This window comes from Polyergus mexicanus, unplaced genomic scaffold (genome assembly GCF_030449975.1).
Source record: "Polyergus mexicanus isolate NDT 795.1 unplaced genomic scaffold, iyPolMexi1.0 SCAF_2, whole genome shotgun sequence".
Classification (NCBI taxonomy): domain Eukaryota; kingdom Metazoa; phylum Arthropoda; class Insecta; order Hymenoptera; family Formicidae; genus Polyergus; species Polyergus mexicanus.
The window spans coordinates 5277143-5303497 of NW_027223322.1; the positions used below are offsets into that span (position 1 = coordinate 5277143).

At 35.8% G+C, this 26355-nt stretch overlaps 2 protein-coding genes across 2 annotated transcripts; one reads left to right on the top strand and one right to left on the bottom strand.

Moving 5' to 3' along the window:
- The first annotated feature begins 1034 nt into the window (after positions 1-1034).
- Positions 1035-8938, top strand: Tll (nuclear receptor subfamily 2 group E member tailless). The gene is made up of 4 exons (XM_070312340.1): positions 1035-1101; positions 7326-7562; positions 7756-7976; positions 8232-8938. Exons 1-4 carry the CDS (start codon positions 1035-1037, stop codon positions 8895-8897), a joined length of 1191 nt encoding a protein of 396 aa, XP_070168441.1. The 3' UTR covers positions 8898-8938.
- A 12619-nt stretch (positions 8939-21557) lies between these two features.
- LOC138944681 (uncharacterized) lies at positions 21558-23383 on the bottom strand. The gene is made up of 3 exons (XM_070315553.1): positions 23303-23383; positions 22263-22308; positions 21558-22075 (listed from the first exon to the last, which is right to left on the bottom strand). The coding sequence occupies exons 1-3, from the start codon at positions 23312-23314 to the stop codon at positions 21558-21560; spliced, it is 576 nt and encodes a 191-aa protein (XP_070171654.1). The 5' UTR covers positions 23315-23383.
- Between the last annotated feature and the right edge of the window lie 2972 nt (positions 23384-26355).

Genomic DNA, 26355 nt, shown 5'->3' on the forward strand with positions numbered 1-26355 from the left:
ATGCCGCATTGTAGAATTATAAATTATTAACACGCCATGACATTACGAGAATTTTTAATGCACAATTGTTTGATTGTTACGCAAATTTATAATTTAATTGATCTTAATTCAATTTAAATGTATTTCTAGAAATAAAAGCAATTTTTTTCTGTTTGTTATATTTTACGTTAAAAAATATATATTTTCGTGGTTTTTAAAAATAAGAATTAATATTCTATAATTAAATACACACGTTTTAATACTTCGTTGTATAACTGTTTTGTTAAATTACATGTTTTAAGAAAATAATTTTTATTGAAATAATCAGAAGCAGTTCTATAATAATCTAATATTATATTTGATTTAATAACGATCTTGACTGATCTAATCTTTGAATTTGTTTAGCAAATATTCAAACGTATAAGTGTGTGTATAAATGAATAGACATTCCAAAGTAAAGAATATTTAAAAAAAAAGATTGATAAGAGCGTGCGTGCAGATTTGTGATATAAAGAAACATTATCGGAAGTAAACGCGAGAGTTAAGATTTATACAAAGAAATATAGATAACGAAAAGATCATACGCGCCACGCCACAAGGGGTGCGAAGAAGATACCTTCTTTCTCACCTTCATTCCGGAGATGACTCTCACAAAATAGCACAGTGGCGGGGATGATGACGCAACCCTCTATCGCTTCGATAGCGGTAGCGTTCAACCCCCGAACACGCGGGGAGCGAACCGCTTTCTCTCGTCAGATCCGCCCTTTGCCGAGGGTAGGGAAATCCTCGGCCAATGAGACGCGCTTTACGATAGCAGAATCTAAGGTCGGCGCTTGGCATCAAAAAGTCTCGATGACTTTCAGTCACATTTCACCCCGGAGTTAGTTCTCAGTGTGCCGCCGCGACCAGAAAGAGTGATGCCATAAATGCGGAAGAGTTAGCCTTTCGGAAAAAGCGAGCGTCCGACTTTGAGAAAAACTCTCTTTGTTGTGCGACGCCGTTCATCATAGTTATTTTGATCCTCGCTAAGAGTGACCGTTGTGTAGTGACGAAGAATGCAGAATCAGGAGTCGCAGTTGCCGCACATGCCAGTGCCACCGCCAAAGATGCCGGCTTCTTCAAGTAAATGGAATCTTTGATTTTATGTTGTTTTAGTAAACTTTTTGTATTACTTTTTCTGTTATACGGATAACATATTGACTTTTGTTGTTATACGTGTAACAATAAAAAGCGAATTATATATCGTAAAGGGTTCTCCAAACTCAATGTATGCAAATTCATCGGAATCTTCTGCCCTAGTTTCGATATTTTTTGTTTCGTAAAAATATTGTATAATTTTTTAATCTTGTTATATTTTATAATTTACAAAAAAAAAAAAATAAAACTTGACGCGAGCGACTCAGCTATATTCCTTACATATTTATTACAAAATATAGTTTTATTTTTATATTTTTCTATATAGATGTGATATAAGAATAGATATACCAAATTATAATGCGCAATTAATCATAGTAGTCTTTAAGACTAAATTTTCTCATAATATATTGCGTATTCGCTTATTAAGATCTCGATCATACGAGTGTTAAAATAATAGATATTAACGGATCAAAAGAGCTGATTATTTCTTTTTATTTTAATTTTCTATGGACAGCTTAACGATCATTACAACGATTTTTCTTTTCTTTTTGCTCGGAAAAGATTTCACATAAATAATATAAGGACAGTTCTTTTCTCTTGCAAATGCTTAAAAAGAAATTTCGTTACCGATATTGTATTATTCATGAAACTTGTTATTAATATTCAATGACAGAATTGTAATAAGAATAATGGCAAGATGAAATATTGTCAGGATACAAAGATAAGACGTCTTTAACTCGTTTCCTAGACATCTTTTAGGAATACATATTGTCTGGGATCGTGCAAAGATATATTCCATGATAATTCCAATGTATCAATAATTCATAATTTTACAATTTTATAGTCATCATAAAATATTAACATTATTTAATTTATAATTAACATTTTTGTTTGATGTTGTTCTTATATCTTAATAATGGCTCAATTTGCTATCATTTTTACTACAAGTCTGCTGTCATTGAATATTAAATATTTGAATGTACAAATTTATATTTTTGATTTTGATGATACTAACGATCGGTCTTTCATTTTCGTTTAGAATTATAATGTGAAGTAAATGATGAATACAAGAGCTACGACAGCCAGTGATAAGTTAACAAAATCCAAAATCTTTATACCTAATCAGTTTTAAAATTTGTGTGACAATTAATTATAAGAATTTTTTTATTTTGCTTCTGCACTCTTAAAGATGAGGATACAAAATATTTATTTGCAACAAGTGTATTAAGAAGAGTGAAGAAAGAGGCTCGTCTTACAACCCGAATTGTTTCTTTTTTTTTCTTTTTTTCGGTAATTATTACAAGCAATCCTATTTCCGGTTTCAAAATTTTGGAATTCTTCTTCACAAGATCCTGTATACATATACGTGTTTATCGGTATCTTTAAATTCTTACCTGAAATGTCATTATTCTTTGAAGTATGCTTTATTACCGTCAACACAAAGATAGGTTTTAAACGACGTCTGCGATGTCATACTGATGCTAAATTTAAAAAATATGATATAGCATTTTCTAGCTAACGCCAATAAACAATAGAATTTTCACAGACTCTTATACGTATATTATATAATACCTATTATATACTATAGCTCATATTCAGAACGCGCTTATAACAACGTTAACGCATTGACAAGTCGAGATATAAATATAAATAAAATAGAAAGAATAGAGTTGTTACCTAAACACGCGATAACAATCAATAACAAAATGCTCGGTACCGTGCAAACATAACATAACAAACATTGACTTGTCCGCTCGCTAATATCATTGTGTGCGCGTTCTAAATACGGACGGATATATATATATATATATATATATATATATATATATATATATATATGTATACTAATACGATTATGTCTTATATGGTGAGATGTGAAACAAAGGCAGTCATTTACATTTGGGCAGAATATGAGTATATACAATGAATACAGGGTGTCCCCAATCTTTAGAGTTTTGCTCGTTTTTGCTCCATTTTAGAGAAAATCGCAAAAATTCAATCTCTCATTGTCAATTGCTCTCTTGAGTCGATTGGCACCGAATAAACTTTCTGTTTCAAGATTCCTTACACATATAAATACTCGATATTATCCTTTACGGTGCCAATCAATTCAAGAGAGCAATTAAGAGACCGAATCATAGATGCAATGCACCAAATATCACTAGCACAATGTCTAGCTGCAATTAATGAGGTCAATGCCTAGATGTAACGCTTGCATTGCTGCAAGAGGGCAACATTTTGAACAATATCTGCATTAAATAGATGATAACATAAATAAAATGTAAATAAATAAGTAGAAAGGCGAAAACTTGTTTTGTTTCTTTTTTTGTGATTTTCTCCAAAATGGAGCAAAAAGGAGCAAACCTCTAAAGGACTTTCTGTCTTAACTTTTCGGTCCTCTACACGCTCCTGAAGTTTTGCCATTTAAATTGGGGATATCTTGTATATAAGCAAGTGTAAGAATGTAAATGCATATAAAGTGTATATTAACTATTATATCTTCATTTGTAAATGATTGTCTGGCCTCACTATAGTAACATTGCTGCTAGCGGTCTAGATACATACACACATATATATATATATATATATATATATATGTGTGTGTGTGTATATAGAAGAAAGAATATTTTTTCTCTGAAAATTCTATAATGCGTATGCATTCCTCTAAAATTATAAAAATATCGTATATGTAAATATTGATCGTAGTGTGTTGATTACAATATTCTCGATGGTATCTTACATGGCATGCTAATTTCATCTCGTGTGAAATAACAAACATGTGGTACCTTTAAATATAGCAGACGATCGTGCATTTAAAACAATTCATCCCCGGGCGCAAGTCATCCATGAGAAAGTAACGACAGATGGTTTGAAATGATGCGGCGGAAACGAATCACCGTGATGGTCGGCTAACAGGTTGTCGCGGGTGGTTGAGTACAACGTCATTTGGTTCCCAATCAGTGCAACGCATCGGGCTGATTAGCAAACTAGTGCATGGTTTTATCCAAGAATTATACGGGATTGTAGCGTCCCCGCTTTTACTTTATATGTACAAAATATATCACATACGTGTATCAGATTCAATTTTATAATTCTTTTTAATTTAATAAACTAATTGCTATAATAAACATAAATGATACTTAAAATAAGGTAGTTAAATCTGTTAATTATTATTTGATTAAAATATTAAAGAAAGACCGCAAACAATCTCGTCGCTCTTGAAATTGTTGCTTTAAGTTATAAAGTTATGAATATAATTTTGCAAACGTAAAAGAAGGGTAGATCGGTGAAATAAGCAGATGACGTGGACAATTATCGCCCTTATTCTAGATCAATTATACACATAGATACATATGTACATCGATAGCAAGCGGCTGGTTTTTAACACATGTCACTACATTCCCATGCTCATTTTTTTTTCTGCGTGCCACCTGATGGGGCGTGAAATGATAGAATGGCGAAAAATAAATCGTGTAATCCTATAACATTGTAACAAAGTCCATTAAAAGTCCTCTCGCTTAAATAAAACGCGCGATTTTTTTAATACCTAAACATTTTATTAATTATTTTTATACCCAGAAAATTTAGTAAATATAATAACGAATATTAGACACGCACACGGTTACAATATTATCGATGACTTTCGATTTCTTCCCGGCGATGCATCCAGATATATTACGAAGTAAAGTTCGTAGAAAAGAAAGTTTGATGAATATCAATATCTATCTATTTTTGTCAATAAAAAAGTGGCGTCCAAATGGCGAGGCCATTGTGTGCCGAACATAAAGCGAATGCGTTTCGTACACTAAAGAGAAAGAGAGAGAGAGAGAGAAAGAGACTTGGACTTTCACTTTCCCCATCCTCACAATTATATCGAGAAGTTCGTAATTTTGCATGCGAGACTACGATTCGAGAAGAATATTTTACGCCGCTTTTTGTCGTCGGTCCTAGAGGCGCCGGTTCGTTCTCTCTTTCTCTTTGTTCACCCTTTGCATGCGAATGCGTACAGGCCGCGAGGATGCGCGCGCGACAAACTTTTCCCTTAATTTCGTGGTCACGAAAACACGTGGTATTATCGGGAGAGAAAGAGAGAACGCCGGCCGAAATAAAACCACCCCGCTATCCGGTGAATCACATCCGGCCATATTCGCGCACAATCTTCCAACCCTCCTGTTCTCCCTCCTTTTACGACTTTTACCATTATGTCAGACGTTTCACGTGCGCGATATTTTGGTCGAAGTTTATAATTCTGACGCGGTGCACACACTCGGTCAGTTTTCATCGATAGTCGCGGCTCAAATGAAATAATTGATACGAGGGAGGAGCACACATGCGCTCGCGTTTTAGAGCAATACTTAGTAGATGCGTAGACCGCACGGCAAACGCACGATTTTACATTCCCCTCTTTTCTCAAGCCACACCTTCGGTCCGGCTAATGACAGTATTTTTTGCATATATGCTCGATCGAAAACGCGAGCTTGCGCGCATTCATGCGCTTCATCAAAGATTTATGCGATTTTTATAACAATACTCTGCAAAGGGACCTTCTTTCCTCCTCCCTAAACGTACTCACCCTCTTTTACTCAGTGAGAATAGTACACGGAGAAAGAGTCCGTGTACGATATTACTATAAAAATCCTGTGAATATTTGACAAAAGGAAGATGATCGGCACCCGACGAAACACGAAGCTCGATTTCTCGACGATAAAAAATTCAATCGCGAATGACTCGCGATGCAAGTTTTATGCAGCCACGTGACGACGAATGCAGAAACGCATTGCGTGATTCCGATGCGTGCGCTCGCCACAATAAACGTTTACGCGCGCGTCCACGCGCGAATTTCGAGTTTCCCTTTCTTGCGAAGGGAAAAAAAAAAGTGGACATTCCTCATATCGCGGGTGAAGGGCGTGCAGCTCTGTCATTCAGTCGCAACCTGTCTGCTTTCTATACTTGAACATGTGCACCGCACTTTGCGCATTACCGTATCTCCTCATTAATGATTTACCCTTAAAAACACCGAGGCCCTTCTCTCGGGATCACTGTCAAGAAAAGGGTAAACGCCTTTTAACCATAGACGTTACAAAGAAAAAGAAGTGGCTTGTAGCAGAAAACTTTGCGCGATTTACTGTCATTATTGATAATCAAAGGTACGTAGGAAACGGTAAAAATGTTGGGGGAAGGATACTTTGTAAGCGATTATTCTTAGAAGATTCTCAGAGTTTTGATAGTTGGATATGGAGAGACTATAATGGAGATCGCGATCTTCGTAGCTTAAAAATCGTCGGCAGCCGCTAGATGCGCCAATCAACAGGTTGTTGTACAGTATTTATCGCGCGCGCGTTCGAACCGAATTCTGGCCGAATTGTTCTCGCACCATTCGCCATCGCTCTAATAAGTACCACAGGGCGACAGAAATAAAGAAACCGACGGCGACATGGGATTGATCGAGGGAGAGATCGGGGCCTGATACCGAGCAAAGTGTCGTATTTCTGGCTGCTCACTTAGGGTCGCTCAATGCGGCAGCCACATCCGGTCCATTCAGGTTCATTCAATCTCGTTGGGCTCAATAGCGTAGGCGGAGCCCGTGACAAGGAGTTGGTGCCCCATTGCGAGCGCACGCACCCCCGTCCTCTCCCTCATTCTCCGCGTGCCGAAGAGGCAAGTATGGATGTGTATGTATGTATGTGTGTGTGTGTATGCGTATGTGTGTTATACTACCGCTAACGGGAACTAACTTGGCGACAAATCGATCCATTCACGTCCGAAGCATCATTCAGCGAGTTCGTGTTGTCGCTCGTAAACGGGTTCCAACCAAAATACCGGCATTCTCGCAGACCGAGATTAACGCGCCCTTTCCACCGATTGTCATCGACAATGCTGCGCTCACTCGCCTCTCGCGATAGCGACGACTTTTTCGCGAAACGCGAGAAAGTTGACGCGAAGCCTGTATCGAATAGAGAATAGATTGACGAGGGAATGATGAAGTGTCTTTTCGCCTCAATAATGCATTTCTTGGCCAAATTGATAAAGCTGTTTATATTCTAAATACGCGAAAATACATGAAAAAGCTCTTGTTTTCGCACTTACTTTTCATCTTAAATTTGTAGAAAAAATTTAAGGATCAATTATTACGTTTAATAAAATAAAACATTTTTTCCAGGTAAAAAAATTTAATACGTAAAAACACTATATTTTTTATATCATTCCAGGTCGCATCCTTTACGATATACCTTGTAAAGTTTGCCGAGATCACTCCTCGGGAAAGCATTATGGCATATTCGCGTGCGATGGATGCGCTGGCTTCTTTAAACGATCGATTAGGAGGAATCGGCAATATGTGTGCAAGGCGAAGTCCGAAGGGGGTTGCATGGTGGATAAAACACATCGGAATCAATGCCGAGCCTGCAGGCTAGCAAAGTGCATTCAAGCCGGCATGAACAAAGACGGTAATTGAGGCGTCGACGTTCTCACGGCAATGTTGCAGCCATTCCATTTGCGTTATTCTTTAAAAGCCTCTTTAGCAAATCGTAAAATTTCAATATAGCCAAAAAATACGTCAGATAAATCGCCGGTCATCCAATCGCTAATTAATTACTTACGTCTTAATAAGCGAGAAACCACGTACTGTTCCTGTTATAGCCGTGCAACACGAACGAGGCCCGCGGAATTCAACAATTCGTAGACAAATGGCGCTATACTTCAAAGAACCTGAAATGATGGCCAGCCTAGTGGCGCCGTCAACAGCTTTAGATCTCGCTTTACCCAAAGCGCCGACAGAATCACGCATTCCCGTGCCTGGACCATCGCCTCATCCTCCCCTCACGCATCCTGTATATTGCAACGCGTTGGCGATGTCAAAGGTATGTTCGTATTCATATGAATTCGCGAGTCAATTCTTTCAAAATATCTCTATAGAATTCGGATCCTTCCGTATGATCTAAATATATCTAGACAAAATCTAGACATATTTTTATAGAATAAATATATGTGTGTTTATATATAAATATACACATTTCCGAAACGCGAACACGATTTTATTAAATCGAGAGTTTTCGACATAAAAAATTGATTTTTACCAGCGAGAAAACATCGCTTTCGTTTTTTTTTGTTTTTAGATGCCACCAAATATAGCAAATTTACACGCAATGCCAATTATCCCTCCGATCGCCGCCGAGTCTATGTGCGAGCAGGCAGCGAGATTGCTGTTTTTAAACGTTCACTGGGCACGGGATTTGGCGGCGGGCACGAATCTCGTCATAGAGGATCAACTGACGCTACTCGAATCTTCCTGGCGCGAACTCTTCTTACTGGCCGCGGCGCAAATGCTGCCGACCCTGGACCCCACGCCCTTATTACCGCCTCAGGGTATCGGACTGGCGATCGAGGTGACTCGTTTCCGCGAGACTCTGGCTGGTTTCAACGCGATGAATCTAGACCAGCACGAGTTTGCCTGCATCAGGGCGATAGTGCTTTTTAAAGCCGGTCTGGAAAGCGAGCCGATGTCCAGCGGGCGCAGCACTAGCAGCTCCAATTCACCCAGTCCCGGAAGTCGACTTAGAGATCCGGCTTCCGTCGCCCGGTTAAGAGACAGTGCGCAGCTGGCGCTGGGACAACGACTCAGTGGAGCTTCTTTCGGGGCCCTCAGATTCGGCAAATTGCTGTTATTGCTCCCCAGCCTGCGCTCCGTATCCACACACGCTATCGAGGAACTCTTCTTCAGGCGGACCATCGGTATTATCCCGATCGAGAGGATCATCTGCGACATGTACAAGGCGTCGTAACGTCGTGAAAGCGTCCAGAAACATCGAGTACGGAAGCTAAAGAGGAAACGTTTGTTTGTTATGTTTTTCTTTTATCTATAAAGTTGACATTATTTTAATATTCGATATTGATGTTCTCTATTTATATGAAGAGAAGATAGGAGAGAGAAGATGTAGTTCATCTAATTTTTTATTTTTATTCTAATTACTTATATCTATATTTTATTCTTTTCATTATAAAATTAGATCAAACTAAATGCTATTTTACTTCTCTCTCTATCTCCTCTCTCTTTATTTATACAGATCTTTATTTAAATAGATATCATCGAATACAGTCGATATCAATTTCGTTTTCTCAAATAAGCAAATAAATAGAGCTGCACGTAAAATTTACAGATATATATATATATTTGTATATTCTATGTGAAACTCTACTTATTTATTTATTTATTTGAGAAAAAAAAACTGATTTTAATATATGACAGTTTTGATAATTTAACGTACATCACGTTTTAATTATCCCGCATTATAATTATAAAATTTATATTAACGTTGTTAATATTAATATCGTTTTTGACGAATTTAATCATTCTTATACAAATAAAATAAATTAAAAAAATACTTTTTAATAACAGTACGGAATTAAATTAATGTCGAGAATATAGAATTCATTTTAAGATATTTTCATTATGAGGTGTACTATATATATCTGCCATTCATTGATGTTACGGTAAATCTGGTATATCACGACATTAATTTAATTCCGTATATAATGTTAATATAATTTTTATAGAAGTAATTGTTAAAACGCAATGTATGCTAAATTATCAAAATTGTCGCACAAAATGTGTCACGAACGAATGACATCTGTCATGTATAAAGTATAGATCAATATATCAATGTGTATGTATGTATTATTATTACTAAATAATTATTTAATATAGTAAAAATGTAATATAATATATATTGTATATATAATTTAATATTTGTAGATATTGTAGATATATTTGTACATCCTTGCCATATAAGAGATGTTACTCGTCTTTAAATACTTTAAATATATTACATATTAAAATTTTATCTGCAAACGATCTCAGAAATCTATCATTAACATATATCACAAGATCTGGAATACTTTTATTGTCTCCAATATATACACGAATTTGTTTTAAAAAAATGAGATTATACACATGTTTGTGTATGTGAGATAATTACAAACTTTTCAAAACATTATCTAATCTTATCTCAATTTTATAACACATAATCTATTAATACGTAATTTTTCTCTCACAAAAAAAAAAAGATTTTAAAATAAATTCTTTAATTATAAAAATGTTGCGAAATGCGTATGAATGGAAGCAAACTGTGATGAGAACATATCACGTCAACTTATAATAAACTTTAATATAGTATATGTAGAGAAATGTAATTTTAATTGTATCTTATTATAACTTTTATATACTATAATAATAATAATATTAGATTATTATACTTTTCCTACACAAGATATTACAGATGCAATAATACTGCAACTACTTTATTAAAGAACTTCAATGCGTTTAATTTTTGCGAAAAAAGTATATTTTACTTAAACGCATTAATGCGCATTAATGTACACTGAAGTTTATAAATTGATATAAAAACATAGATAAGCAATTGGAAAATTGCCAAACATGAAACATATATAATTTATCATAGTTATTTAAAAAAATATATGAAATATTCTACCGATTACAAAGCGCTTGTTGCTGCAGCTTACATTTTCATATACATATAGGTAAAAATTTGTATAGGGTAAGTTTTCATCTACATCAGTGCGCATTAATAATGCCATTAATCTAATTCGCTATCAGATAAGAAAGAGAAAGAGTATATAAAGCTACGATTATACGAATATGAAAAATTTAAGATACGTGGCAGATTGATGTAAAAATAGAAAAGTTGTGAATAGATTTAAATTTTATTAACATAATATATTCTGAAGCAATACAAAATTTTATATACTTACCGAGGCTTCAAAGTTGTGCAAGAAAAAAAAATCATAAAAAGATTTTAATTATATTGATATTTTTTTGCTGAGACATTTAATCTGTGCGTATGTTTATATATACTATATATATATATATATATATATATATATATATACACAAAAGTATAAAGACAACGCATAACTTATGCAGACATTTAAAATTAAGATACAAGAGTATTATAATACATATAATATTCCGATAAAAAGAATGTATCTATAATATAAGCAACTGTAAATACAGAATTTTTAAATCATATAAATATATAAAACGTTACACATCGTCTCTTGACATTATTTTCATCGCAAAATTTATCACGTATAATTTCAAACATGTTCAAGTATCGAAAGACAACAATGCGAGATAATTATCTGGATGTGAAAGTTTAACAGTAGCTAAAAAAAGGTGAAAACGGCTATACTTTCCAGCCATTATGCGGAGAGAGATTACAGGAGAAATATCCGAAATTTACCTGGTCGTCAGGATCGATACAATGCGTAGCATTTTGCGGGAATTTCACGGTGATTTGAGCGGTAATCGTGGGACAAAGCAGGCCCGCGCCGAACTCCGACGGCGCTTGTCAGTGCGTTTCGAGACTTATTTTTTACCCTGGTAGACCAACACGTAATCACTCAGTCAGCCAAATAGAGTCGCCGCTCGATGGGATCTGTGAAGTCTACGTCGACGCCTTTGTCAACAGCCGTCACGCTCCTGTCGGAGATGCAAGCGCTGTTATTTCTAACGATGATCCTAGATCTGATTCTTCCCAAGATTTGGCTTTGTTGCGTCGTCTCGTATCGCCAAACAAACCGCGGTCCCTTCATATTTTAATTTGATTCGCTCTTTACGAAGAAAAATGTTAAGGAAACAGGATCTAGAAAAGAGATCTAAGACGGTACATCAAGTTCTGACATAACTTAAATTCACATCGCGCTCTTTTACCGTAAATTATATAAAAAAATTATTCGAGAATATAACGAACTCGGAATACAATTTGTTTGCGCTTGAGAAGTGCGAAGGAATATTCTCACGAAGTTGCGAGATGCGGGACATGTGGAATGTATCGACGCTTGCTTTAACCGTGCTTGAGCGACTCTCGTTACTCACATGAGCGAGCTCTCGAATGTTGCCACTTACCGACGCTAATATTTCCTCGTCCCTAAATGTTTATGTCGACACACCATGTCCATAATTCCATTCTCTCAAATCGTGTATATAAATGTTTTTCAGTCATTTGAAAATATTTATAACTTGCAAAAGCATAAAATCTACTTGCAAATTGAATATACATAATTCCATTTACTTGTAATGTATATAATTTTGTTAAAATTGTTCAGTTTTTCTCATTCGTCGTTTTTAACGCGACGTATTTTCTCCTACCTAACGTCGCTCTGTAGAACAATAACACGCAGAATAAAAATCTTTAATATGCGCAGCGTCAAAAAAATGACTTTTCACTTAAAAAATCTCTGCATGATCTTCATACCTGTTTGTAAAAAGTCTAAGAAATTCTGTAAATTGTAACACGAATAAATAAATCAGGTCATTTTACCGATAGAACTGTTTACCTGAGTAATTTGTCGCCATGCAATACCGAAATCTGAAATGCTTTCTTTGAAGATTCCGACACACTCGGAACGCAGCCAAGCTGCTATTCAATCTAGAGTTGCGGCGTTTCCATTCGAACAATCGGCACCGCCTGACAAGTTTCCTTAATTATTTTCTATCTATATTTTAAATGCTTTTTGATAAACCTAAATAAGGAAGGCACGTGTAACTAAAATTTTTTAAATCGATTTCTTTAGAATAGATAAAAATTTTGTGAAGAGCAAACGTTATTAACTAAAGTTTTGAAACAATATTTTATATATATTTCTCTTAATTAATAATTTTTCTTTAAAAATAAATAATGCGATTAATTACTAAATTTAATTAATTTTAATTTAATATTTTATCGAAATGCCAAGCACTTCGAGAACGACGAGGGATGCATGAACGCTCAAGAGAAACGGAGAGGAGCGATATCACGGCACCCAATTAACATCTCGATTTAATAAAACTCTCAAGCCTGCCGTATGTTACCATTTCCCGCACAAAGTGTCTGCCGGCAAGAGAGAAAGGGAGAACCCGCTCCGCTCTCTGCCTGCGCCTCTAAAGGGGTGCCTGCTCTCGTAGTCGAGGAGGCCAACGCTCTTCAGTAAGTAACACTGTAACGTTTCCGGACGAATGAATAATAATCCCGGAACTTCTCAACGATGACGAGCCACTCCGACGGCAACGACTGTAACAATGATGGCAACAGAACTGCGGCATTGTAACGTCACAAGGCTATATAGCCCGGTGCTGAGGAATTTCTCTGGTTAAAATAAAAGCTGCTACATATACAGACACATAGATGTGTATACGATGTCAATAATAAGCGTTTTCTAATATGTCTAATAAAATCACACTTCGATCCAGCGTTTATATTTTCATAGAAATCTTCGAAATATTATCTCGATTCTCACATAAATTTCATCGTGTTTTTAAAAATTAGAAGAATTTTCAATTGACATCTGCGGATCTTGATGACTTTTTCACAATTTTAGAAGAATTATTGGCGCATTTTATTGGCGATAGTGCATAATTGCATGTGCAAATGATTCCCACCCATGGAATATCAGACAGCATCTTGCCATGCCGCGACGAAAACACGTCGCACAAACCGGGACCGCGCGGCTCATTCCGGCGAACAATACCGGAAACAATAACGTCGATCTCTCATTGCTCGCCACCACCGCGATCTCTCCTCCAGGTATATCGCCATAAGTAACAGTAACAAAACGCGATTGGGTCACAATGGGGCAACGATGTAATTGCGCCCCATGGCGGCGACCATGGGTGCTCATACGTACAAAGGGCACTCAACTATATGTTACAATCTCGATCTTTCGTCGCCGATCCTCGAAAGCTAGAGACGACGAGAGAAATAGAGAGGGAAAGAGAAAAGGCCCGGGGAGACCGCGTCGATGCTGCTCAAGTGACCTCTCATGGATCGCGCTTTGCTTTGTGCGCCTTTGTTGGCTTTGTTTTGAGGTAACAAAATAGAAAACGCGCTTCATACGCGACCGCTATTGTAGTCAATTAGCGACCATGTGATCCCGGATAGATTCATGTTACGTCATAGTGGGATGTTTCCCCAACTTTTCAGCATAATTACATCTTCCAGACATATCTGATCGTAAATTTAAAATCTATATTTTCGTATGTAACATTATTAAACTTAATACGTTTTTCTTGTAGCGGAAATAAAGCGGTACAACATTTTATTTTTATAAAAATCTGAGTAAATTAATCCAAGTATTTTAAATTTCTTCAATTTTGAAATTATACATATTTTTTCTAGCTTTTAACGAAAAAAGAAGTGTCAACTCATTATCACATTAAAATCAATCATTATTCAGCTTCGTACCAGTAGTACTCTGGAACATAAAAAAAAAAAAAAAAAAAAAACACAGAAATAGCTCGGTTCTAATCGAGCACACCCCGTGCCGTTATAGAGACCATGCCCTCGATATAATTTATTCGGACAATAAGCATGCGTCTAGCATTCTACCCTCCTTCATGCCGCGGGCATCAGTGTCAGGCACGGTGATGAGCCCCTCAATGACAGCGACCAACATAATCTGTTCCCATCAGCCAAGTAGACATAATGGACGCATCGGCGGCGGGAAGCGACAATGGGAGGGCAGGATAGCATTTTACAGGAGCGCGCGCGGTGGTTGTTGCGCGAGAAGTGACGGGGGTGGTAAAAGAAGGGCGACTAGTAAGTGGGTCCACGTGAGAGGAAACGGGGGAAGCAAATCGACGGGGTGAGATTGTTTTCATCGTCGTCGTCATCGTCGTCGTCGTTTCCTAGTGGCACGCTTAAAACACGAATGCACGCGCTTACAACATAACGCAACGCAGCCGCATTCGGGCCCACCTCTCGGAACTCTCAGGCATCGCTCTTTATTAAATTCCTGACGCGAGGAGACGGTCATGGCACGTGCAAATATTCGTTTCACCGAGCGAGAAGCGTAATACGGGATGCTCGCTCTTACGACGGATGCGCTAAATTCAAGCAGCCAGCGGCTGCTGAAATTGCGGGAGAACCGACTTGCGAAAAGCCGTGCTGGAACCGCGGACGTTTCCAGCTGTCGGCTTCCCACGTTGCTCGATGCGATTCGGCAAAAGAACGACGTAAATCCCCGTGCGTAAAGTATTTCGAAACTGCTGTGTCAATTTTATTCCGCGAATGTTAAAAAATGCATATATATGTATATCGAAAGAAAAAATAGAGATAGATAAAATATTCATTATGTACATAAACTGCTAGTTTTTTTTAAAGATTCCGCGGATAACTATTAAGAATTCACAATAGAGTATAGCGAACTCGAGATATTCTACCTGAGATTTCTTTTATTAGACCATTCAAATCACTTGGGATTATACATAAGAAGAAAACAAAAATCATTTAGGTTACAAATATATCAAAGATGAGCATATTTATATACGAGTATATAATTTTTAAACATTTTTGCTCTGTATAATATATATATATATATATATATATATATATATATATATATATATATATACATACATATAACTGGACATTCTAGTGATTGATTCATATATTATATGTATAACTTACAAGTACATAACTGAACCCGGCATAAAAAGTAGAGATATTTGTTCTGTATAAACAGGTTGTATCGGTGTATTACATAGTATGACGTTTTTAATATCCAGTATGCTAATCACGAAATTCTACCTATAATTACCTTACACACTTTACGGAAGTAATTATCAGAGTTAGAAGATAATATTATATATAAGTAATATAATCAAGATCTACAAGTGCTAAATATATAACACTTGAAGAATCTCGGTCAATTGAAAAAAAGTTAAAGATGAGAGAAATTAAAATGCTAATGCTTGTAAAATTTCAAAATTTTTTATGATGCTTGTTTAAGATGCTCCGATAATATATTCTTTTTGATTTATGATGATCTAATCGCCGGTATCCTTTGAAAAAAAAAAAATTATGAATAGAAGAATAAAAATGTGAAAAATAAGAATAGAAAATTTCTTAATTTAAGAAAAATTCGAGGCTTACACAGAACGTTTAATGCCACTGATTAGTCGATTAACGTGCGCCGCGTTGACGCTTGTTAAAACTGTATTAAAGTGCACCGCGGGGGATCGGACGAGTGGAGCTTCATCTGATGCGATGTGTTTAGGATAGTTAAGTGCAATCTTTTCGCATTAGCTAGAAGTCTTTTTGTCTAGTAAAGTCCGACCCTCAGTCCTTACGTCTAATTAAGAAGTAAAGCCGTATAGAAAGAAAGCAACAAAGATTGCAAATGGACGAATAACATCTACCTAAAGAGAAAAAAAGATAATAGAAAGAAGAGATGCATTATTTTCTTAATTCAGGATAGATGTCCATCAAAATAACCAAACAAAAGAATTCAAAATATTCCACTTATTGACCGTCCTTTTACTAAAAAGGATTTCACTATTCGTGAACTTTGCGATTATCTTTCGGAGAAAAATATCAAAGATGAGAAACGGTAGCTCTGGAAATCTTCCAAATATTTTATAAAGTTATTTATTTGGATTTATATTTTACAAGAAGTCATCTCTTTAGTATTATTTATTTTTTAGGATACTTTCTGTTCTTTCAATAAATCTTTTGTAATCCAGTCTTATCTTTCAAAAGAAATATATTTGAATGTAAGAGTTAAATTTTCTTTTACAATTTTTTTTGTAGAGAAAGAATGCAAAATGCGTTAAGCTCTTTAATCGTTTCTAAATAATATTTCCAAGAATTTTCAATTTATAATAAAAATATAATCGATGTTTTAAACTGAGAAGCTGATAACGTGCACTTTTATTTCGCACGACATGGGATATAAACGTCACACGACACCATAACGCCTTTTCAGAAATATTCTTTCTCCCTGTGTGTTGCGACATTGATGTTCAAAGGACTATCCCCCTAGTGTTCGGCGTGCATTTAAGACGCTAAAAAGCACGTGTGTGCGACAGATAATTATGGGACCAACTACGATGAAGACGACGCGACTTAAGACCACACGAAGACTCACACACGTCAGCTCGATACTCGGGCAAACGGGCCCCTTTCACAATGGCTGACTCCGTAAGGCAAAAATCAGTAAGTTAGGGCCCCGATCGTACTATGTCTCGGCTGCTAGCGGAGAGAGGGATGATCTAGCAAGCGAGTTCTCGAGGGATGCGCAGCTGTCATGAGAAGTGCAGCGATTGGCCGCTACCATCAGTCGGCCATGCTGGATTTTTCCGGTCTGGCTTCTCCTCACAATAGTATCACGGACTTGGAACAGGGTCAGTAGCTTCGCTAAAGATCAGGGTCGCCCAATAAAATCTCACATCGTTCCTGTACCCGCGAGCGTTTCGCTATTCATTGTTCGGCTGACAACATCGCTCGTCAACTCAATAAAATTGCTGAGATCAATGTCGAGTTAACCGTGCGTGGATTTATCTCTTAATAAATAAAAATACGATCCTGAAGAGAGATTATTGAGAAGCTGTGAGAAAGTTTATACTTTATATTTTTAAATGTGAAAAATTTTTTCTCAATGTAAAGAAATACGAACGAGTTAAATATTTTGTACGTACGAAAATTTGTCATGCCTGGTAGCATCCTTGACTGTTTGCTGATGACACGTAGAATATTCCACGTGGGACGAGTGCGTCTGCTACAACAAACAGAATGGCGGCGAGTCTCTGTTATTGAAATAAATCCCGTCATAATCATCGCTAACGCACTTTTGAAGGGAATCTCGAGTAAACCGATAGTAGTGGGAGAAAGTAGTCGAGAGAGGCGAAGTGAGAAAGAGAGAGGGTTGATGGGGACACGTTTACGATTGTCGGCCGCGTGCCGCCACCCTAAGGATTAAGCGCAATTATTGGAATCACTCCGGCAGACCACAACCCGTTTCACACGCTCCTTATATCCTTTCGAGCTCTTACGAAAGTTTGCTCCGTTCGTGATATTTCGAAAGGAACAAATGTATAGTACCAAGTTGTACAAATAAAATTTCTTTAAAATTATTATTTCTTGCATTATTTGATAATAAATTTCACATTTGACCGCACAACGATGTTGAAAACCTTAAAATTATTCAAATTAAATTGAAATTTAAAATCTCTTTGGAGCCAAAAAATATATAAAAATATATTATATACTATGACGTAACAATAATTTAAATTTTGTTCAATATCTTTTTATATAATTTATTTAATATATTTTAGAGAAATATCTACTACATATATTCGTATATCTTAAAGAAATTGTTACTGTACATTTTATCCTTTGAAAATATTGATCTCTTTCGTATACTTGAAAAAGAATAATTATAAAATTGACATGCGAACATGCGAACGTGCGGTTTAACGAATTGCAATAAAGTGTCTAATATATAACGAGATAATATTAATTGCCCTTTGCACATCACAATTTGCAGCGTATCGAATATACAGGATGTTGCCGATACCTTCCTCATTCTTTTCAGATGTTAAATTAATGCAATTATATCTTTTAATGCTGTTAGACTTCTAATCATTAAATGCGAAAATTTTATTAAAATCTCTTTCAATTAAATAATATTCACACAAATTAAATGCAGTAATGTTCATCTCGCAAAAGATTTTACATCACGTTATCATCTTCAATCGCTTATGATTCAAATAGTTAATATTATAATAATATTATATAATTAATATTATAATAACTCTAAGAAAGCATCAAGTCAAATTGATGGAAAAAATCGTAAATAATCGAAAGTGTGAGAAACTTTGAACGCACTATAGGCATCGCGTTGCATGATCGAAATTACGTAGCTAAAACATTTCTGGTCATGAAAGTCAATCTCCTCTCTCTTTTTCCTCATGTTGCCTCGATGAAAGAAACGTGACACCCAATGGCGCGGTTGCAAAATCCATAGATAAAACACTAGTGTATATTTTAGCGAGTCAGCATACGTATCTACATCGCATTAGTCTCGTAATTAACCGCACAAAAGGCATGCAAAGGAAATTGCATTTAGTCAATATCTACGAAATGAATTGCTAGGCGTTGCAGTTAATCTCGATCGCATTTCGCGAACTGGTTCCGTTAAAGCATGCAGTTACCGTAACGCTTTTTTTCCGCGCAATTCACCGATGTTCTTGTGCCTGAGAATATTAAACACCATGGAGTTTCTCCCAAGGGAACAGAGCGAAGATTCAAGTTCCGCTTTTTTAATATATTTGACTTTATCTAATATTCTTATATATAATATAATTTATAAACATATTCATACTCTTATTTAAATATTGAGATTTATTCTACTCACACACACACATGTTACTCTACCACAGAATACATGATATTATTATATATTATATAATATAATTTATACGATATGTAAATCGCGTAAATATAAAATAAGAGTAAATGTGTGACATATTATCCTTTTACTTTTACTATTAATTATAGTAAATAAAAGAATAAATTCTATCGCTGATAAATGTGAGATATATTACATAAAAGCTAAGAGATATATTATATAGAAAGCATATATATTACTATATTACAAAATTAAACTTGTAACGTAAATTTGCATAAAAAAAGGAGCAACATTCACTATATATTCTTTCTATTTGGTGACAGGCATTTTAAAAACATCCGTCAGATTGTTAAACTCTATCGTACAGTTTCGCCGATGAATTGTCAATGTTTAGAGCGCATTCCACGTGCGCGCGCGTACACGTGGTGTCACAGCGTTAACCGCTCATCACCCCTTTTGGATGCGGCTTGGGTTTTGGCTTGCTATAACTCCGATAATTATGTTACCAATGCGTCGAAGGACAAAGAGCTCTCGAACGACACGGATGGTCCGCTTGCTCGCGAGCGGGAGCTCGAAAAGAGAGATGGTTGCCTGGTAGCCCAGCTGCCGGTAATCCTCCCTTTGTAATTTGCCTCTATGACCACCCCTCCCCCCCTCCCCCGTCCACCAGTGGCGTCGATTTTTTTCGTAGATCTTTTCCGACAATCGCGCGTTTCCCAACAATCTTCTTTAACCATCGGCGCTTTCATCGCACAATCCTAATCCATTGTGCTTTTACTATAAAAATGCGATTGGACATCGGTAAATAAATAATAATGTTATAGAAATTATAGGATTAAATTAAATTAAATCTATTATTCAAATTGATCCTCTAGATACGCGTTACATATAATCAAGATATATAACCGCTCAATTATTTATCATATTTCTCTCTCTCGCGCTTTATCTGTCTAGAATATATAATATATAGACAGAATAAAATTATTTTTTAAATTAAAAAAAAATAGAGCCACTAAAAAATTTGTCTTTCTCTAAGAATAGATTTTCTCCGCAAAACGAATGCTCGATTCGCAAATAGTCTACGCCAATGACGAGCGGTTGATGTCACCGTGGCTGTGCCCTCCGGATAATAGAGTCCGCGACTTTAATGGACTCGCTAATCCTCTTCCCTGTTTGTCGGCGAGGGGGCACGCATTCACGGGATGCACGTAGGTAAGAATTGGCGCGAGAGGGGCCAGGGTGTGACTGCGGTGCGTGCGCCTCTCTGGGGTGCGCGAAGTGAAGACTTGCATTCGCCCGCCGTGCGGGCCGTCACGGCGGCAAGAAGGGGGTGACGCACAAGGGGGTGATCTCTCCGGCTTGTCCCGTCGGAGTGGTGACGTGCAGATACGCCCCTTGTGCGGAACCATCAGTACGATGATACCCTCGGATTTCCCGGCCGAGTTATGCGTACGAGAGTGTGTCTCTAAATGCATTTATCGATAGAAATATTTTGTCGACAGATTTATTCATTCATCGGAAAAGATTCGGTTTTAACAAATGCGATGGTTGCCTATCGATTCAAAAGTTCGAGCCGATAGATCCGGAGAGGATGATAAAAGGGTGCATAATTAAGCGAAAAGCGTGCGTCCCTAATTTGACATAAACGATGTGTAGCGTACAACCTTAAGTTTTAAAGAGAGCAGCTTCAAAAAGTAATAAGACGATTCGTATAATTTTTAAGTCGAGAAAATCAAATAAGATTTATTATTCAACCAGACTTTCTTTCCCCATAATTTTTTTTTTACATAATGTATATTCTGCGATTTATATATCATTTTATGAATATCAATGTAATTACGAAACAAATAAAATGATATGAAATGGAAATGAAATGGAATGAATATAGAAATATACGATGAATTTAAAAAACCATCAATAGATATTAGATACAGAGAAATAATTTTTCTACAGAGATTGCTCTCTTTTTCTAATATTATTAAGATAAAAAAATTGTTGCATTTATATTTACGTTAAATTTATATTTAATATACTTGTCTCGGCATAATTTTACGCGCATACCATTTATAAGAAAATATTTACGAGAGCGAATAAGAGAGCTACGAAATATGTACCCCTCACGCATTTTGCGTTTCACTGTCAATGATTACGTGTTATGACAAATGAATGAAATACATGAAAAATGATACGATGTTATGGAAATATAACGATATCAAAACTGATATCGTCGCTTTGATGCCTTAACTTGAGACGGACGATTATCCGTGTTGTTGTCCCTGCGGAATCGCGTTAGGCAAGTTTTGCTGGATCTGCACAAGCTGCTGAAGTTGCGGTGGCAAATTTCTGGAATATTGATAATTAGGTTGAGCGCCTTGCTGCTGCTGCTGCAGCGGCTGCGGCTGCGGCGCGTAATTAGTGCGGTATTGCGGATTGTATTGCTGTTGAGCGGAAGCCGGTGATGGATTGTATTGCTGTTGGGCGGAGGCCGGTGGATTGTATTGAGCCGGTCTTACGGGAATCTGCTTGTAGGTCGGCTGCTGAGGTTGTTGACCGATCTGTACTTTCGGCCGATACTGACTCAGCTGGGCCTGATTTACGTATTGAGGCTCGATAGGTTTGCTAGGTCCCAGATTTGGTATCGGCTGCGGTGGAAGATGTACGATCGGATCGCGAGCCTGCTGAGCCGCCAATATCTGCCTGATCGACGCCGGCGCTTGATTGTAATTTTGGTAATTACCTTGCTGTACATGATTTTGTCTTCGTTCCCGGATGTGGCCTGAATATAATTAAGACAAGTACAAATTTCTGTTAGCGCATAGTTATCGATAAGAAATTAATTTTATGTGTTTGCTATTTTTATTCATTGTTATGTTATTTGATATCCCGATAAAATGAAAGATATTTCTGAAATACAAATCAAAAAATTCTTGAGAAATGAGGGAGACGTCCAAAAAATTACTTACTTTGGAATTCCATTCCTAGCGCGGGCGTTACGGCGAGGATCAAAAACTAAAAGATGACAAAAAATCGTACTATTAAATCGTACAACAATAATGTTTCTATATTTTGAAATACGAAGAAATGCATTTTTTATACAAATAATTTTCTCGAAAATGTTGGAAAGTAATCTTAGAAGGCTGAAATATTCCGATTTGCAATGCAAATAAGATTTTTCACCTAATATCGATTGTCGATGCCGTTCCTGCCGTGTTTCATATCGCGAGATATAAATTAATCGCATTCCAAGTAATAAGTTCAGCTCGATCGCGCCACGTATGTAAATCAATTGAACTTGATTCATCGTAATAATTATAAAGAAATGCAAGTGCACAGAGTTTTTCAAGCGTAGAGGAGTGTCTTTATGTCGCGCGATTCCATATAATAATAAAATAAGTATCCTTGAAATAAAAAATTAGGAGGCTCCTTATAGTAACATATTTTTTTAAATTTACGTAAATAATTGTTATATACGCAATTTCAAACTATAAATAAAATTTTACATCCCGTTTTTTTTTTTTTTATAAAAAATAATTAATTCACATTTAATTTAAGAAAGTAATTTTTATTAGAAAATTGTCAAGGAAAATCATGTTTTGAAATGTTTAGTTAAATGAAAAAAGTTTAATCTATTTCACGTTGTAAACGGTACTTTTATATGTACAACGATCTAATATACCGAATTAACACTTTCGCGAGGAGAAAAGAAAGAGTATTAAACGTATGAATTAGATTCTATAAAATTTTTCTATTCAGAAATACTCGTAACGAGATTTTTCACTACGCGATCAATGAACGAGCGCGTTACTACTACGCTTTTTATCTCTCTCGATTACGTGCATAGAATAAAATCACGATGACCGACACGAGATTTGAAAGCAAAAAGAGAGCACTCGCACCGACATATTCCGCGGATTTTAATCGCACTTTCTCCCCGCGTACCGCGGCGCGAAATTTCGCGGAATTTTTAGGATAACAATCGCGAACGAGCGTGCAAGGGACTTACGAGGAATCTCATGATGCTGAACGACGATATCCGGAGGGCGGCGAGACAAAACTGACGGCCGCGTCGCGACGCACTTCTATATGGGCCCTAGCCGTTGCCGGCCGAACCGCGTCGTCGAGTCCACCACCAGCTTTCACGGCTGGTCGGCTTTCAAGCTATTTTTTTTTCTTTTTTTTTCTTTGCGTGCAGGTCCCCCGCCTGCCATCACGTAACCAGACCCAACGAGCCAACGCGCCCTATGCTCGTAGTTGCGGCGAGCCAGGAAGTGACCGGGACTGTGAGGTGGCAGGAGAAAAGTCAGAGTGCTATATCTATCTCTCCTTCGTATGCAAGATATTCTGCGGAATAGAAGGAATCAAAAGATAAGAATTTTTACTCCAACTCTTTAGTTTGACAAAATTAAGAAACCTAGTTAAAATAAAATTTAATTATAATGAAACACCAACAATTTGAGAGATATTCAAGAAAGTAATCGGAAAAAGATCGCAAAGTGAGTAAATAAAAAGAAAAAAAAAATAATTGGTTTAATAAAAATTTTTGAAATAAAAACAATCCAATTTTTTATTTCCATTGCGCATGAAATGAGAATAAGACATAAGAGCATATAATGCAAATTTTTTTTCTTTGTATGGAATTTAATATTCTAGGTGTTTATGTAATTCAGCATATATTACTGCGCATTGATTATGGCGATAATATTACGTGAAAGTGGTCCGACCGTGTCCCTTTCCTATAAATTTTTCTTGCGACCAAACGTCAAATTTTACAATCAAAATTTCATGCTGCCTATCTCGATATCACCGTGTATTGTGTCACCTGTTATTTTTCGAATCGCGCGAAAATTGTTTTCTTCGTTCGTCTACAACATTTATAGTTGCATGTCATATACAACCGTACATTAATATCACTTTTTTATTTAATGCGATTCTTATACTTAAATTTCACCGACATAATCAACTTATTAACGATGCTGTCTCTAAAGAAAGTTTGAAAGTTTTACTTTTCAGGATTCGATATATTTAGCTGTTTTTCAGAATTGATATTTGACTCGCGATTTTTTGTTTCTCAATTAACGAACAATTATAATCATTTTATATATATATATATATATATACTCTTCTGTATCATAAAATACACAGAATGCTATATTGGAGGATTATTAATCCTATGGTTGTACTTAAAGACTTGTAATCGCGAATGCATATCGGTTACTCGCGGACTCGCGATAGGAACGTAGCATTTCGCGTGTTCGACGAATAAGTGGAGGTGCATGTTAATAGATATGCGTACATATATATACATCGTATCTAGTCACGTAACGGTCCTGGTACAGGAAACGTACACCGGTTCCGTATTCGCCATAAATCGAGCACCGTTTAAGTGCATAAAGTGCGCTGCAGCGTAAAGCAGTAGCATGCTATACATATTTTGAAAATAATACCACGAAAGAAAAAGAGAGAAATAATAGTAAAGTCACTGCGTATATTGAAATTAATATAATACAGAGATAAAAGTAAAATATCATTAATATTTTAATAATAAAATTAACATAAATCTGTCATCGTAGACTTTCTGCTGGAAATTTCTCACAATATATCAAACACTGCCATTTTGTGAAAAATCAAGACTGAAGGATACTGTATTTAAAATCCCACAAAAAAGTCGCTAAATTTAATAATCGGTGAGTGTGATCTTGTATAGTGAAAACGGCTTTCATTCGTGATTATTAGCTATCGCGATTTTATCGCCGAGCATATACATATATTCAAGCATATATGCCACACGATTGCGTAAAGAATTTTCCATTCCACTTTCAATATTCGTTGCAATGTCTTAAGTATATTTAACGCTATATTTAGAAAGGTTATTCTTGATTGAGCGCGTAATAAGTTTGATTCAATTAAATTCAGCTGATTGTTAATGACTGGGAACATTACACAACTATGCGTGTGAAAAATTGTAAATAGGTAAAATAATTTCTTCAACGAATTCAATGTGTGTGTATTGACCTTTACTACTTACTTAAAATTTATTAAATAGAGATCTTATATATATTGTATATATATGTATGTATGTATAATTTTATATATTAAATATATTAAAATAAATGGAAAAAACAAAATCTTACATGTTAAATTAAGTGCAAGCAGATTTAAATAGATTCAATCTGAAATTTAATGATTTTGAAAATAATAATCTTGTCTTCAATTTACCAATAAACAAATTTGTTAAATTAGTAATTGTAATAGATTGATGAGATTAAAATGAAAGAAAACACTTCGAAAAAAAAGTACATTAGAAAATATTTTATTCAAATTTATTAAAAAAGAAACATATACAAACTCTTATAATATATTTCTACTTCGTACATACTTATACATAATATATCGAAATTTATATCAGTATATTGATTGGCTTTGCCATCGCACTCTCCTTTCGTTGTGCAAGAATCATAAAGAAAAGGTTGATCCTCGAACGGCTCACGCGTTGTATCTCAGCCTCGATATGTCGAGATTTCCGGTCGTTCGCGTAGTAAAAATGTACTTCCTCGAATACACGTTCATGAAATATCGGTGGCCGCGAGATGGAACGCTTTAGCTCATTATCTTTTACCGGTTGAATAAAATAAAAGTAAAATAATCTTAACATTTCTCTCAAAACTTCATGTTTCGATAGACTTAAAAAAAGTAAAAAAAAGATTATATATATATATATATTTATTTTATATAATATCAAACATGAACGGTAAAAAACTAACAATAAGATTCTCACATTGCATTAATTATCGCATCATTTAAACATAGATATCTCTATTATTATAACAATTGTCATATTAAGTAGATCATTTTTCTCGTACCACGCCTTTATTCTAGCAAGACCAAGCAAAACTTCTTTAGAACATCTCAGATGGTAGTTTTATACTATTAGTTTCCATTGAATCTCATTTATTACTGTATATATAAAAGTTTGTGTTTATAGTTTTTTTTTTATGAAATTAACAAACATCTCCAAAACAAAAATAAATTTTGCTCCACTTCAGAATTAATTAAAAA